The 15,594-nt window shown below is 36.5% G+C and overlaps 1 protein-coding gene across 8 annotated transcripts in view; it reads right to left on the reverse strand.

Annotated features, from left to right (window-relative positions):
• Nucleotides 1-450: 450 nt before the first annotated feature.
• TBC1D30 (TBC1 domain family member 30) overlaps nucleotides 451-15,594 on the reverse strand; it is a 115,038-nt gene continuing 99,894 nt past the window's right edge. For 5 of the 8 annotated variants that reach the window (XM_074269730.1, XM_074269729.1, XM_074269725.1 and 2 more), the window contains 5 exons: nucleotides 14,653-14,759; nucleotides 13,674-13,813; nucleotides 3,749-3,955; nucleotides 3,546-3,605; nucleotides 451-2,073 (listed from right to left, as the gene is read on the reverse strand). In XM_074269730.1, coding sequence (XP_074125831.1) covers nucleotides 1,316-2,073; nucleotides 3,546-3,605; nucleotides 3,749-3,955; nucleotides 13,674-13,813; nucleotides 14,653-14,759 — 1,272 coding nt within the window. In that variant the 3' untranslated portion in view covers nucleotides 451-1,315. The remainder of the gene's footprint in view (nucleotides 2,074-3,545; nucleotides 3,606-3,748; nucleotides 3,956-13,673; nucleotides 13,814-14,652; nucleotides 14,760-15,594) is intronic. The other 3 variants (XM_074269728.1, XM_074269733.1, XM_074269727.1) reach the window with 2 other exon arrangements.

The following is a 15,594-nucleotide window of genomic DNA, read 5'->3' on the forward strand; positions in this document are numbered from 1 at the left end:
TGGCTTTTCAGTGTAGTGCTGACGTGGTTGTGGCCAGTGTACCTGCTGATCAATTGAAGGAGATAGGTCTATGTCAAAATGATCAACAGGGGGTGTTTATCTTGACTCATTGGCGTATTGCTCTGTGTACATGTGTGTACAGTTTCCATCTGTAGAGTGGAGATAACAGTTGTGATTTTGTTTACCAAGAGCCCTAGTGATGGATGTACAAGGAAAATATTAAGAACACAATTGCCCTCCTTTGAAATAAAGCCATATTCCAGTAATAAAGTGTTTTCTCCACAAGAGCCCAGGTTTCAGCATCATGTTTGTCTTAGCTTTTGAAAATGAACACCCCTTGAGTGTTATGATCATCATGGTATCTGTGCACTCTTATAGCACACTGAGAACATCTTAATAAATTGAATGACCAACTATTGAATCATAAACACCACTGACAACCAAAAACTATTTGTAAGTTAGAAGAAATTTATAGAAAATCAAATTTAGCAAACTTGGAAATTGTCCAGTGGGAAAAAAGCATACACACCAAGTGCTATATTAATGCATGACCCAACTATGTTCTGTGCATCAGAAATTACAAGTATAATCATGAGCCAGACACTGAGCTTTCACAAACAAAACTGTTTTGCATTCAGTAGATAATGAGGCAAAAATACAAAACTATAGGAAGGCTATCTAGATTTCCTCCCAGGACTTTTAGCATGAGGATAAAATGAAAATTTGACACTAGCTAAAAGAAACTACCATAGGGAAAACATGCCTTCATATGCACATATGTACATACACACACACACATATATATATACACATACACACAGGAAAAGGAAGCTGGTGAAGCTGATGAGAAATATTATATTCCACAGTTCTTGTCATAGCGAGCAAATGTGTACCTGTGTATGACTGCTGATAAAACACTCAAACCGGTGTGATCACTGGGTCTCTTAGAGGCCCACAACATAGGAAGAATTTCTGGAGAAAGATAAGCCTTTCTAAATAGGTCACAATGAAAAAGTAGGAACACACTTCACACCAAAACCACACAAGTTTACTGTTTCACAACATCTTTTTTCTCCATTTGTTTCCCGAGTGGATGTGGTTACTCTCCGTCCCTCTGCAACTCTCCTAACCTAGTTCCTGTTGTGAGAACCACAATTTATCCTAATGCTGGTTTTTGCACTCTGCCCATCCTTCTGATTTTTTTTTAAATCTGGAAAATAAAAATTCTTTTGGAGGTTGTGAGACTGAACACCCACAACACTATTTTTTTAAAAAAGAGAGAGACTGATTCAGACTATAGAGTCCTAACAGGATGTCATCGCTTTTTAGTGCCACTGTTACCACTAGAAGATTTGTTGAAGCTTCTGCTCATCTGAGGGAAATGGACAGTTGGGGTTCTTTCTGTTGGGCCATATAACCCCAAATTTCTGGCTGCGGTTGATTTCCGAAGTGGCTTGACACTAGGGAAGGGGCTAAAGACATGTGCTTTTGTACAGCTGGCTTGGGGAGGCTTGACAGGGATCCGTGGCTCGGGTCCATGCTGGTGGCAGGTAGCCCTGGGTTCTGTTTCAGCAGTGCTCTTTTCATTAAGCTCTAAGGTTTCTAACTTCAGCTGGACCTCTGCCACATTTGCATTGGCATCTCTAAACACAGGCTCAGGAGACTGCCCATCAATTGTCCTACTCGTGCTGTCTTCAGAGCTGCCCCCATCTCCTCCAGACTTCCCTGCATTGGTGGAGGGCATTTCCTCTGCTGCGCCCAGGCTGGTAGTCTTGCAGCCTTCATTCTGCTCTTCAATCAGCCCAATGGTGTCCCCACAACCCAGCTGGCTCTTGGTCCTGGTTATGTTCTTTCTGTGAACACGAATGTGAGTACGCCAAGGAGAGTTGAGTTTGGTCTTAAGGTCTTCATGAGGAACGGGAGACAGTTTGCCTCCTGTGTGACCAGGAATATGGATGACTGCATTTTTGGTCGCTCTGTTACTTGTTTTCAGTTTCTTTCCCAAAAGAAGGTGGTTTATTACTGGAGAATGATTTACCTGAGACGGGAGGAGACTGGTCACTAGCCCTTTATCTGAAAGAAATGTTAAAAGTGAATGTGAAATGTGCTAAAAACACAGGGAAACATCTTCATCTCAGAGGGGTTAGTTATCCACCACCAAATAGACATTTCATGAGAGCCCATACATCCTCTACTTAGAATAAAAGAATATGACTGAAAGCAAAATCATCAGGCTATTCAACTAGGACCAACCCAATAACTAGCAGCTTTATTAAAAGATAAATTCCATACAAGCCATGGATCTGATCCTCTCCTATCCATTGCTCATGTAAACCTTAGAGTCGTGAATATGGCACAATTCCCAGTAGGAAGCATCTGGACAGGAGGAAAGGTACTTACTGCAGTAGCCACAACTCTCTTTAATATGGCAATGACAAACATCCTGAGAGGGGTAATGGAAGCCGAAGGGATTAAGAATGCCCAGTTCTGGGTTAGTTTAAATACAAGTATCAACTGCTTCCATGATACTTGTTTCTAAATGTGATACAAAGAAGAAAATGCAGAATCCATTTCTTTCTTACTTAGTATCAATATACCTTGAAGCAAACCAGTTTTCTATAAAAGAAAACTAAATGATTCTAAATTCCCTTCCATCTCTAAATCCATGAAGGTACTTAATTCTCTAGGATACAGAGCAAGCACCAATAAGCTACTTCTTAACTAGAAGAAATATCCCATAAATCCAAGTACCCTGTTTTTTACTTGCTGATGATTTAAAATTGAATTTAACCTTTCATGTTGTTTCTCATCATTCTTCTACCTTAAGCCAAAAAATTTCAGTTTCTGTTCAAAATCAGTCACAGGTCTCTAATATGGTTAAGTGCGTGTCTTGGTTTAGTTTGGAGAAAAATATAATTTCCATTAGGCTATTTGAGCAGAATCATCCCAATAGCTAACAGCTTTTATTAAGCCTTCAACTTTTTGATGATTGGATTATGAAAAATCAAAAGAACATTTAACAATCCTTGGAAAAGAGTGTCACAAAATTGCACCAGAAACATGTCACCCTTTATGCACCTATCATCAATAGGGCACATATCTTTGAATGTTTTTTTCCAGTAGTGGTGATTGATTTTATTATGCTGGACTGTCCACTCATTCTCACCCAGTTTCCCATGTTATGAGTAGTAGGGTGGGAAAAAGACAACCTGAGGTCATGGACATAGACTTTGACATCCACAGGACATGCTCTAATCAAGAGAGCTTATTGGACTCCACAGTATTTTATTTTCTCATTGTCATGGTACATCTTTTTAAAGGATTCAAGTTTGATGGAAAGTTTAATAATGAGTTTGTTATATAAATGACTTGTGTGTGATTTTATCTACTAATGCTGATTTCTATATTTGATTTTCAGGTGTAATGCACCTAAAAATAAAGAACAAAAATAATCTCAAGTCCAAGGATGGAATAGATTTACAATTATCAGAATCAACAGCAAACCCATCTCCATAAGCCTGGTGATCAAAAGCATGTTTAAATACCATTAGTTGAGTGGTCCTTGGAATTTAACAAGACCCCAAGATCTTTTCCTTCTTTGGAGCCTGATAAAACAAAATAAAAGTGATATACTCAGCATGGGTGCTTCCACAAGACTACAGCAGCTGTACTGCCATTGGCTCTTTGCTTCACTTATTTACAGTGGTTTGGACCATGGAAAACTGATTCAAACAAAACTTCACATTACCTGCCCTGATATACACCTGGTGAACCTGCTGCTGCTGCTTCTTTTTAATTCGGGAATACTGTCGCTTCAGGGCATTGATGTCTGTTGTCATGCGCTCCATCATCATGCTGTTAAAGGCAGCATGGTACTCACTTCGACAGGAATCGATTGCTCCTGGGCTTAGCTCAGCAATGTTATTAGAGCCCAGACTCTGTTCTTCACTTGTATCTATAATCAGAAAAAAACAAAAAGAGAGAAAAAGCAAAAATAGTTAATGTGGGGAGGGGGCTAAAGCCTAGAGATCAATAGGAATAAAATGTGCTATGATCCTTAGAAAGGGAAGGAGGAGAAGGAAGAAGGAGGAGGAGAAAAAAAGGAAAGGATTTTGTTTCAAAGGAAAAACAAAATGTCAAATGCTGCAGAGCATATGAGAAAATTAGGACACTAATGCACTGTTGGTTAATCTATAAAGCTACAGAACTATGGAACTATGCCTAAAGGGCTATTGAACTCTGCATACTCTTTGACTAAGCAATACAACTAGTTGGTCTATATCCCAAAGAGATTTTTTAAAAGAAGAAAAAGATTTACACATTCAAAAATATTTAACAACTCTTTACTGGTGGCAAAGAATTAGAAATTCAAGAGATGTCAATTAATTGGGGAATGACTGAACAAGTTGTTATAAATGATTGTGATAGAATACTAATTGTGCTATAAGAAATGACAAGAAGGATGCTCTCAGAAAAACCTAGAAAGACTTATGTGAACTGATACAAAGTGAAGTGAGCAGAACCAGTAGAACATTGTATGTTATGGGCCAGAACTCTTAAATTGAAACAAGGATTTTTACAAGGTGCTAACTTAGTGGAATTGATAAAGATAATGGTTGTTTAGCATGGTACTTAATAAGTTCTCTAATTCAGTACATGTACTTAGTGCTTAATAATAGTTCCACAAGATTCACACCTATGATAAGAGAGCATATAAGCTTGGACAAACTCAGGGAGAGACAGAACTAGGGAAGACAGAGACCGTGATGATAGTCCTCCTGCCTCCCCCACAGAAACTAAGACACATTCTGGAGGACCCCAAGAAAGCTGGCCTGGGCCCCAGGCAAAGAGATAATAAAGGATTTGGACTTTAACCCCTGGCTAACTCTTCTGGTGATTACTGAACTGAAATGAAGGCTGCTCCCAGAGCTCCAAGGAAATCAAATCAAAGAGAACATAACAATTGTACATGGTGACAGCAATATTTTGTACTAAACATCTTTGAGTGTTTTATCTATTCCCAGTAATACAATGATCCAAGAAAATTCTGAAGGACTTATGATGTAAAATGCTATCCATCTTCAGAAAAAAAAATGATGGAATCTGCATGTAATTGAAGTATACTTTGTCTTTATTTCTTTATTTTTCTTTTCTTTTCTGTCTTTGTTTTCTTTCACAACATGACTAACAAATATATGCTTTTTGTGGCTACACATCTGTAATCTATATCAAATTACTTCCTTTTTCAATTAGGAGAGGAGGAGAGGAAGGGAAAGAATTTGGAACTCAAATTTTTTTTAATAATTGTTCATTGTTTTTACATGTAATTGAGGTTTATACCCTTTGACCCAGCAATATCACTTACTTGGTCTGTTTCCAAAAAGGATAAGGGAAAAAGAAAAAGAACTTAATGTTCTAAAATGTTTCAAGCACCTTTCTTTGTGGTGGCAAAGAACTGGAAATTGCAAGGATGTCCATCAATTGGGGAATAGCTAAAAAAAGTTGTGAATGTGATGGAATATCACTCTGCTATAAAAATGAGGAGCTCAATGATTTTAGAAAAACATGGAAAGACTTCCATAAAATAATGAAGAGCAAAATAAGCAGAACCAATACGATAATAATAATAATATTGTTTTTTAAGAACAACTTTGAACAAATAAGTTATTTTGACTACTATAAAGGCCATATGAAGAAAGAAGCTAACTGCATCTTGAGAAAGAACTGATAAATATAAGTATGTATAGAATAATTATATGAACATATACCTATTTATGTCTAATGGTAACAATCTCTAGGGCAAGGGAGGAGAGCAAGAGGAAGAAAAAGAAAAAAAATAAATTTACATGATAATATTTTTGTAGATTTGAAAGTAATAGAAAGTTGTACATAGCAGCTTTGAAGTTTTATGAGCAATCATGTTTTTTTTTATTGTACTATGTTATGGTAATGCTTGTTTTAGTCCACAAATTAATTTTTTTAAGTTTAGCAGAAGTGGGGAGAAAAAAAAGATAATTCTGTAGATTAGAATCAGAAACATGTGCTAGAGCCAAATGGCACAGGAACTGCTTATTATATTCTTCAGTAGGAGCATTTAAAAATCAGAAATTAACAAATGCTACAGATTAGGGCCTGATACATTATTAATTATCTAGACTTAAGAAAATAATGGAGAAAATGTTAATAATACTGATTAAATTGAAAAGTTGGTATATGTCCTTTTTTTCTCTTGGAGAACCAATCATTATACTCTTACCAACCTACCCCTAATAGGAGGGTTAAAAGGAAAACTTTCCTTTTTTAGATTAAGGAGATTTAAACAAATTCAGAAGTTAAAATGTTGGGCTCAAAGTCAGGAAGACTGAGTTCAAATTCTACTTCAGACACTTAGAAGCTATATAACCCTGGACAAGAAGTCATTTAATTTCTCTAAAGGGATAGATTGCAAATAAGTGTTGATGGTGGAAAGAAGAAACACTTGCAAAAGTCACTGTGGAGAATGATTGGTGTAAATAAGACCATTTTGAAAGTAACAGGTTGAATTCCTTGTATACCTTTTTAATAAAGCAAGTTAAATGTAATCAATCTGTGGTTACACATAAAATCATCTTTTTCTGTTCTACTTTTTAATTTTAAAAAGCCTTAAAAAACACCTTAAAGAATGAGACAGGATCAAAGAATAGCAGGATAGAAGGAGCAGCAATGAATAGGATTATGCATTTTATGCATTTTTAATGAGTGGAATCAGTTCACTTTCGTTACTTTCTCTGACTATGCTCAGAAACCCTGAGAAATGTTCTTCATCCTTACTCAGCATCTCCCTTGTTCTAGAATATGCCATCTGATCTCTGAAGAAGACAAACTTCTCTGAACAGATAAAGATTGCCAGGAATAAGCCTCCTATCAAGAGGAGAACACCAGGTTCTTCAATCCTGCCCCTCTGAGCTGTATCTGGAGTGTGCCCCTCCATTCTCCCCTCATGATCTTTCTACTGCTTGAATGAGGATGTTGTCAGCTCCATTTCTTTTGAATGATACTTCTATAGGCCCTGATCAACTGCAGCCCTGGGCAAAATGGCTGAGGCAAGCAGCCCCCCCTCACCTACAGTTCTCAGGAGGGTCCAACATGTTCCACACCACTGGTGTTCTTTTCCAATCTTTGCACTTCAGTGAGTTTCCCTCCTTCCATACTACACAGATAGAATACCAGAATTGCTGCTAAGAGCAACCTTATTTCTTGTCTACTATAATTATTTGATTGCTACACTGAGTAAATGGCAAAGACAGTATCTGGACTTCTGCAAAGTACATGTCAAAGTCTTCTATGATGTCCTTGTAGATAAGATGGAGACATTCGAATCCTAGTAGTGATGGATAAATTTTCAGTGCTTTAGACAACAATATATCCAAGAGAGCCCAATTTTGCTTTGTTAATGTGCCTTTCACCCAGCAGCTACTTATCTGCAAAAGAGAACAGAAGAGTCTTTGTGTAGCTCTAGAATATTTTAGTTGTTACTGAGCAAATAATCATCACCTGGTTTACAGATGAATCTACAGTGGAGGAATTAAAATTGGGAGGTGTATGGCATGCTAACCATAAGAAATAGCAGGGTTTCCAAGAGCTTCTAAGCACAGTATTGCTGGCCATGGAAAGTAGAGTTAATGAAAAAGATTAAGCTCAAGAATATTATATAACTGCAAGGATTAGAGCTCGCTATCTCATACTTGTAACAGTTTTGTTTTTCTGGATTTCTTAATGAGAAGAGGAGGAAAGGAGAAAAAGAAAATATAGACCTAAAAATAAAATTGAATCCAAATAACGAATAAAAATAAGGAGTTTGGTATCTGTGGCTGAGAATCTCTATCTGAGGAGCCAAGACTGAGGGAACAAGACAGGATAATATAAGGGGAAGTTTTGGCTGTCCTAGGCAAAGATTTCAGCCTTTTCCCAAACTAAAATATCATAGCATTGTCTTTTATTTCCTAAAGGAATAAACGGTGAAGAATTTCAGCTGAGCCAGAAGTCTGAGGCAGCATCCTATGACTAAGCACCCAATCAGTGACTGATGGAGATGTATCCAGGACAACCACCAGTGGAGCCATGATTGAGTAGCATTGAACAGACTGAAACCACCAGGGGGCAGAACAATGTCACTACTATACCACATGTTCCTGCATCTGTCCATTTTTCCCACTATGTATTTGTAGGGAAATATGCCCAGATTATGGGAGAATTTATTAGTGGAAGCCTTTTTATCGTGCAAATTTATTAAATTTGTTTGCTTTAAACTATTCATGGTACTCTGGCTGATCATTTATACTTAATACTTAAGCATAGACTTATGAACTATGGTTTTATGATATGAAGACCCACAAATTATCTTGAACCTGGGGGAGCCAGTTCTATCTTCCCCTGCAGGATCCATGAGCTTGGAGTTACTTCTGTTAAATTGGGAGCAGGTAATTTCAAAAGAATAAATATAAGATATCAAGAATAATATAAAATAACGTTCCAAATAACTGATCGTAAGATAAATGTAAATTGAAGTAATTGAGGTTTCACTTAACGTGCTAATCCATGGGCTCAGCATATAAAAATGCTAAGTGGTAGAGGAATACAAATGAACTGATGACAGGGCTGCAAATTGGTGCAACCTTTCTGTAAAACAATGTAGGATCATAACAATAAATCTTTAAATTATTCATAATCTTAGATCCAAAAAATACTGCTACTAGAAATATACCCCAAGGGACACATGGGCATTGGGAAATGTTTCATATATACAGACATATAAATATAAGAGGGGATGTATGTGTGTGTTGCATACAGTGTGTCCCAAAAATCTTAGTGCAGTTTTAAGTTGCACTAAGATTTTAGAGAGATTATATACTACACAAATACATGTGTGTGTGCGCATGGGTGGATATATATATATATATACATATATATCATACATATATATAACATACACATAGAGAGAGCTAATATCTGTGTGTCTGTATCTGGGATGGGGCAAAGAACTGGAAAAATAGTCCTCTTAAATTATAAGAAATAATGAATACAAAGAATTCATAGAAACTTGGGGAAATATGTATGAATTGATGTAGGTTAGAGGATGCAAAAAAAAAAAAAACGTATTTTACATACTGACCTAAAAATGTAAAAACAACACTGAAAAGCTTCATTGCAGGAACCACTCATGACTTCAGAGGATTGATGGGGAAGTTTACCTCTTGCTTCTCAGCATACATTTTCAGACATGGCCAATTTTAATTATTTTTACTTGTTAAAGAAAGGGTTCTATTGGGGAATGGGATGATGGAAATGAGAGATACAGAGAAAATAATACCAGAAAAACATTTCACAAGGAAAACATAGTGATAATTGATAAATTGATAAAATGTATTGTGATAATTGGATATTATAAAGCATATCATACCCGATAATTAGTTTAATAGCAATTAAATTAAAAATCATGGCAGAGGACCACTTCTTAATTTCACCCTATCACAAATGTGCTCAATGTTCATTGCATCACTGGCAAGGGAAAGCAAAAACAAAAAAGGAGGGGGCTAAGCAAGACGATCTATAAGCTCTATTTCGGTTCTAAATCTGTGGTTATCCATGAATCTTTGATCTTAATGAAACTGTAACTCTGGAGGAAGATCTCTAAAGGAATGCCTTGTCCTTGGATCTATGTGAATAAACATTTTTATTGGTGATTTAAAGGAAAACTAAATGATAGCTAAGAGCCATTCCAGTTCTAAACCCAAGGATTTTGTGGGAGGTACCAGGATTATGAATGGAAGGAGTAAAGAGAGTATAGGAAATAGAAATAGCAAATGCAGCTAACCTTTGTAAGGAATTGGCTAAGAATGGGCAGAGAGGTTTAAGGCAATATTTCGAAGAGATGATAGGGTCCAGTGAAGGTTTTTTAAAGATAGGAACATTCAGGCATTTTTGAAGGCAGTAAGGAAGGAACTAGGTGAGATAGAGAGGTTGAAAATTGAAAGAGAGGAGGACTGAAGATAAAATATGTAGAAGGCAAAGGAAGTAAGATCCAGCTCATATGCAGATGCTTTGGCTTTGACAAGGAAAAGAGTCACCTCTTCATCAAAGACCGAGTAAAGAAGGGAAGAGTAAGAGATGATGTCCTCTAAATGAAAGGGGGTGAAGGAGAAAGACCAGCAAAAGTGGTGGAAAAGCAAAAAGAATTACCCACAACTGCTCCACAAAGATCTTGAAAATGCTTCAGACCAAGTCTTAAATCAAGAATCAAAACTAAAATCACTGAGCATCATTTTTCGGCCCATATATCTAGGGAAACAGACAGAGAGGACTGTGGACAGTGGAGATGGAGTCTAGCCAAGAACAGAATCTCTGCGTTTCTAACACAGGAATCAAACAAGGGTTGGTCTCCTTGATTTAGTGAACAAGGGCAAGAAGGGACCACAAGTTTGGTGCAGATTAGCCTGACTTTGTACAAAGGGAAAAAGCCCTGGCAGCTTTATCTAGGGCTAGGCTGGAGATTCCATGCAGACTGAGGAGGGGACCTGCACCTAGGACAGTGAGGTAAGAGGTATAAATGAGGAAATTGAGAAGGGGGCAATATGACTTTCCCAATTCCACACAGCTAAGAAGAACGTGAAACAAGATTCGAACTCAAAATTTCTGATTCCAAATTCAGCCCTCTATCCACTACACTACCTAGCCACTTTTATCTTTTCTGACCCACTTTGAAAATGCATACTATCTCAGAAATTGAGCAATTGTTCTGTCTCTGAAAAAAAGAAACACAATCTAAGTTTTCCAAGGTTTTTCATGCTTGTCATAAGAAAATAAGTCTCCTTTCTGAATTTCCTATTATACTTCCTTTTTTTGTTCCATGCAGGCCTTTATAGGAAGAAACAAAATTATGATTTTGTATTTACAAAATTACAAAAAATTCAAGGTACTTTCTGTTCCAGTCAAACTGGCCAGCTGCTTCTAGTACATAGCACTCCTCCCGGCTCAATGTCTTCGTACAAGTGGTCCCCTTAGTTCAGAATATGCTGTCTCCTCCTCTCACCTTACTTATAGGAGTCTCTTCTTCCTTCATAGCTCAGCTGTAACTTTTACTAATCTCATTATTAATACTTCTTCCTACCTCTTAAAATTGCATTGTGCTTTTCATTTACTTATTTGCATGTAGGTTTTTAACCCATCATTACCATCCCCCTATAGAAAGCAAACTCCCTGAGAGTGAGACCTGATCCATTGTAATCTTTCAGGACTTCTAAAATTTTTCCACTTGTGGCTCCTTTTCACTTGAGAAATTCTTATGTGGCTCCAGATATATAGGTATATAAAAAGGTATACAAATTTAATATTTACTGATCTTGAGTAATAATTTTGTGATCCCCCACATTGACCCACAATTTAAGAAGCTTCGCTATCTGTTGCTTAGCACAGTGTCTTGAAGAGAGTGGATAATTAATAAGTATTTATTGATATATATCTTGTACATAGTGGATCCTTGAACCGAATTGAATATATATGTTATTGAGAAATGCTTGGGTGCACAAAGGCCTGAAAAAAGATTCACCCATGTTCCAGAGAAAAACTAAACTTGGGCTTATCCTGGGCACTTCATCCCAGAAAATTGAGAGAATGAATCTCTGAGGTAAAGAGATGACAAGGACCCTGAGACACCAGAACATGGGACAAGTAAGATGACTCATTATAGCAGGCCTGGGGGAAATGCAGCAGTGGAAGGAGGAAGGGAAAGGAGAGGAACAGGATTTGTCCCTCCATTCTCCTATCATTGAAATCTTGCTCTTACCAGACCTAATGAAAGATAAGAAGCACTTATAACATTATAAGAATAGGGAACAGCAGAAACAGTAAAGAAAAAAGAAAGCAGGGAAGAAAAAAGGAAGGAAAATAATAAATGCTGACTGTGTAAAGAAAAAGTTTCTTTAATCTATGTACTGTTTACCTGCTTGAAGGGCATGGTGGTAGGCTGTTTGTTGATAAGGAATATCGTAACAAACATTTAGTAAGAACCTAATAGACAATTTATGGCATTATTAGTTAAGTAGCACCATATAGAATTAAGGCCTTGGAATCATCTCTATGAGTTCAAATCTAGCCTCAGACACATATGAGCTGAGTGACTTAACTATTTACCTCAATTTCCTCATCTGTAAAGTGAACTTGAGAAGGAAATGGAAAACCTCGTCCCACTTACCCTCTTTATCTACTCAGGACAAGAAGCCACAATCACCAACTGACAATGATTCTCAATGAACATCTTTAATCTAACTATAATTTTCAAACTAGACTATTCTCCATTATCTTCATTCCTATCGCACTGTAAGTCATATAGTCTATCTCCAGTATCTTTGCCAAGAAAACCTCAAATGGAGTCATGAAGAGTCAGACATGACTGAACAACAAATAGATAAATTGTATAAGGAAGAAAAAAATCTGAGTTTCCTGGCATGAAAAGGAAAGAATTCTTAAAGTGCTGACCTCCCAGTCACTGAAAAGATTTCAATGAGGGCTAGCTAATCATCCATCAGAGATAGTGTAGAAAACCATATTTTTCCCATTGAGAAAAAGCTCAACTAGTTAAGTTCTAACCTCCTTTCTAGCTTCAAGATTCCATGAAACTAGGAGCAGATAGGTGGTGCAGTGGATAGAGCACCAGCACTGAAGTCAGGAGGATCTGAGATCAAATTTGTGTGACTCTGGGCAAGTCATTTAACCCCAATTGCATCAGCAAAAAATAAATAAATAATATTCCATGAAACTATTAAATAAATTTTTATCTTGCATTCCTATTATTTACAAGGCAAAGAGATACTAAAATATTACATGATTAAAAGCAAAGTATTTCTATTCACTTTTTAAATCTATGCCCAGAATATTTAATACTGATATAAAAATGTGGTGAAAGTAATAATATGGCAAACTGAATATAAATTAATGAATTTTATTTTGATTGTAAATTCCTATATTCTCTTTGGAAGCTAACAAACTAAATAATAAGCAAATAGGAAATTAATTATGTATACCTATCTAGAGCTTAGCTTAGAAGGGATTTCATTTACACCTATCTTCCCCTCTTGTTCAAATCAAACCCACCCCTGCCCACTTTTCTATTTTTTATGTTCCAAGCTTGCAAACCTTAACCCTTGTCTACTACTTCCAACCACATACCCCCTAAAAAATAAGAAAATGTAATTTTTATCAAATCTTAACATTATTTACATTTCATCAAAACAGATAATATCTTCTTTGTGGAGATTGGCTCTAGCATTATTGGGGACCAAATGAAGGTATTTTTAGAAAGCTTTTTTCAGGTAGCAACTAGACCAGCAAAATGGACCAATTATAGGAAACCAGCCCATAGCAACCAACTCTCAGGAAAAAAAACACAGAACATACTTTTAAGGTAAATCTGCATTAGCATTTTCTCTATTATTTTCTTAAGTCTAGACAATCAATGAAATAATAAATTAAGCTGTGATTGGTATCATTTATCTACTTCTAAGGTGCAAATTCTCACACTGAAAACTTAACACAATTGGTTCTCAGTTGTTATTTTGAGATGTCTTCAATATTGATTCATTCAATTGACTCAGAACATTATAATCATATAAAACAGATTAAAATGAGATTCTGTGTACCTTTAACTTGCTTTTGATACTTCTGTAGTTCTGGGGACAGGAAACCACTGAAAGGTCCAAGACATCCAACTGCATTGACAATAGCATCCTCCTCATCTAAATCATTCTCTTCATCGCTGTCTCTGTTCCTGCCAAGCCGTCTGAGAGAGATTTTAAAAAAAAAGTTAAGAATGTGATTGATTTTTTAAAGAACATATTGATGTAATAATGTGATAGATGTAATAATGTGACAAACAATGATAAAATTAATGAGCTTTGTTTTAATTATAAATTCCTATGTTCTCTCTGGAAACTAACTAAAAAATAAGCAAATAGGAAACTAGTTATATATGCCTATCTAGATCTTGGCTCAGAATGGATTCCATTTATATCTGTCTTCCCCTCCTGTCCATCCCAACCCCATTCCTATCCATTTTGCTTGTCATTTATGTTTCAAGCTTGCAAATTTTAACCTTGTTTGTTTTTGTTGTTGTTTTGTTTTGTTTTTGCTGAGGCAATTGGGGTTAAGTGACTTGCCTAGGGTCACACCGCTAGTAAGTGTTAAGTGTCTGAGGCTGAATTTGAACTCCGATCCTCCTGACTTCAGGACTGGAATTCTATCCACTGTGCCATCTAGAAGCCCCTTAAAGAACATGCTTTTAACTGGTTGCCAATTTCCCCCTACAAATAACATCTGGAAACAACATCAAACCAGCACAATTTGCTCTGAAATTCTCTATTAAATCTGCATGGGAAGTCTACAAAAAAGGAAGGGGTTTCTGAGTCTCTATGTGATGTTATTCCTAGAATATTGTCATAAATCGATGTTTTATTAGTAACATTCAATTCAGTTCAACAAAGATTTACTAAGTGCTGACAATATGTATATTAGTCTATAGTGACACAAAGATAAAAAACTAAAACAGTTCCCCACTTCAAGGATTTCACTTTCTAAATGAAGGCAATAGCATCTTTAGTCCTTAAAAAAACACACACTTACCCAGAAACTGAAGTGGGTTTGACTGGGAATGGAGTAATATTGTAGGTGTATTTCTCCCTTAGCTCTGCCAATTGAGGAAAAGGAAACTGGGCCATGGAATAAACAGTCTGAAAAAAGAGAAATGTTAGTTTAGCAATGTTAGCTTTAAGTGACTGTTCATTGATCCTACAAAGTTGTTGAAGATGCTTTGCAAGAAGGGACACTTTTCATGTGAAGGGTGGTGAGGAAATCTTATATTTTCATAGCTAAGCAGTCTTTTCATTGTTCTTTTTTGCATGGGTAAGTAATCATTTTTCTTAGGTTCTCAGTCATTTTTTTATAGGGCAGGCATTTTCATGATTTAGAGCCAGGAGCTCTGGACTCAATCAGAATTCAAACCTATCTCCTGGACCCCAGTGTTCTTTCCACTACATTATGCTGATGAAAAACACAAAGCCATCAATAGTGCATCCCCACCACGGAGAAGGTGACATTCCCTGCTTTTCTCTAATTTAGTCAAAAGAGAAGAATGGGGTGGGGGGAGTGCAACTAAAAATAGATATCCAAGATCAGAGTTTTCAGTAAACATTAAGTCTGGTGGATGACCTTGTGATTGAATAAATGCAGGGATTTTTTTCTCCTGTACATGTCACCTTTTCCCAAGGCTGTGAATGAGTTTTGAGGGAAGTTGTTAATTGCTCATTTCAGAGAACAAAAAAAAGTGTGAGAAAGAAAAAAAGGTGGAAACCATGAGTTGTTAGTGAAATGTCTAAATATATATTTTTAAAAGCCATTTGTGATTTCCCCCCCCCAGAATACTGAATTCAATATCACTGAAAGAAAGGGTTCAAGTGGGAGCTAGATGAGATTGAAAAAAATGGAAAAAAAAGTTGATATCTAGTAAGTGCAGTCAATGATATATTTTTTCCATTGGGATCTATGTACCTATTTCAGCAATGATGA

Source organism: Sminthopsis crassicaudata, chromosome 5 (genome assembly GCF_048593235.1).
Source record: "Sminthopsis crassicaudata isolate SCR6 chromosome 5, ASM4859323v1, whole genome shotgun sequence".
Classification (NCBI taxonomy): domain Eukaryota; kingdom Metazoa; phylum Chordata; class Mammalia; order Dasyuromorphia; family Dasyuridae; genus Sminthopsis; species Sminthopsis crassicaudata.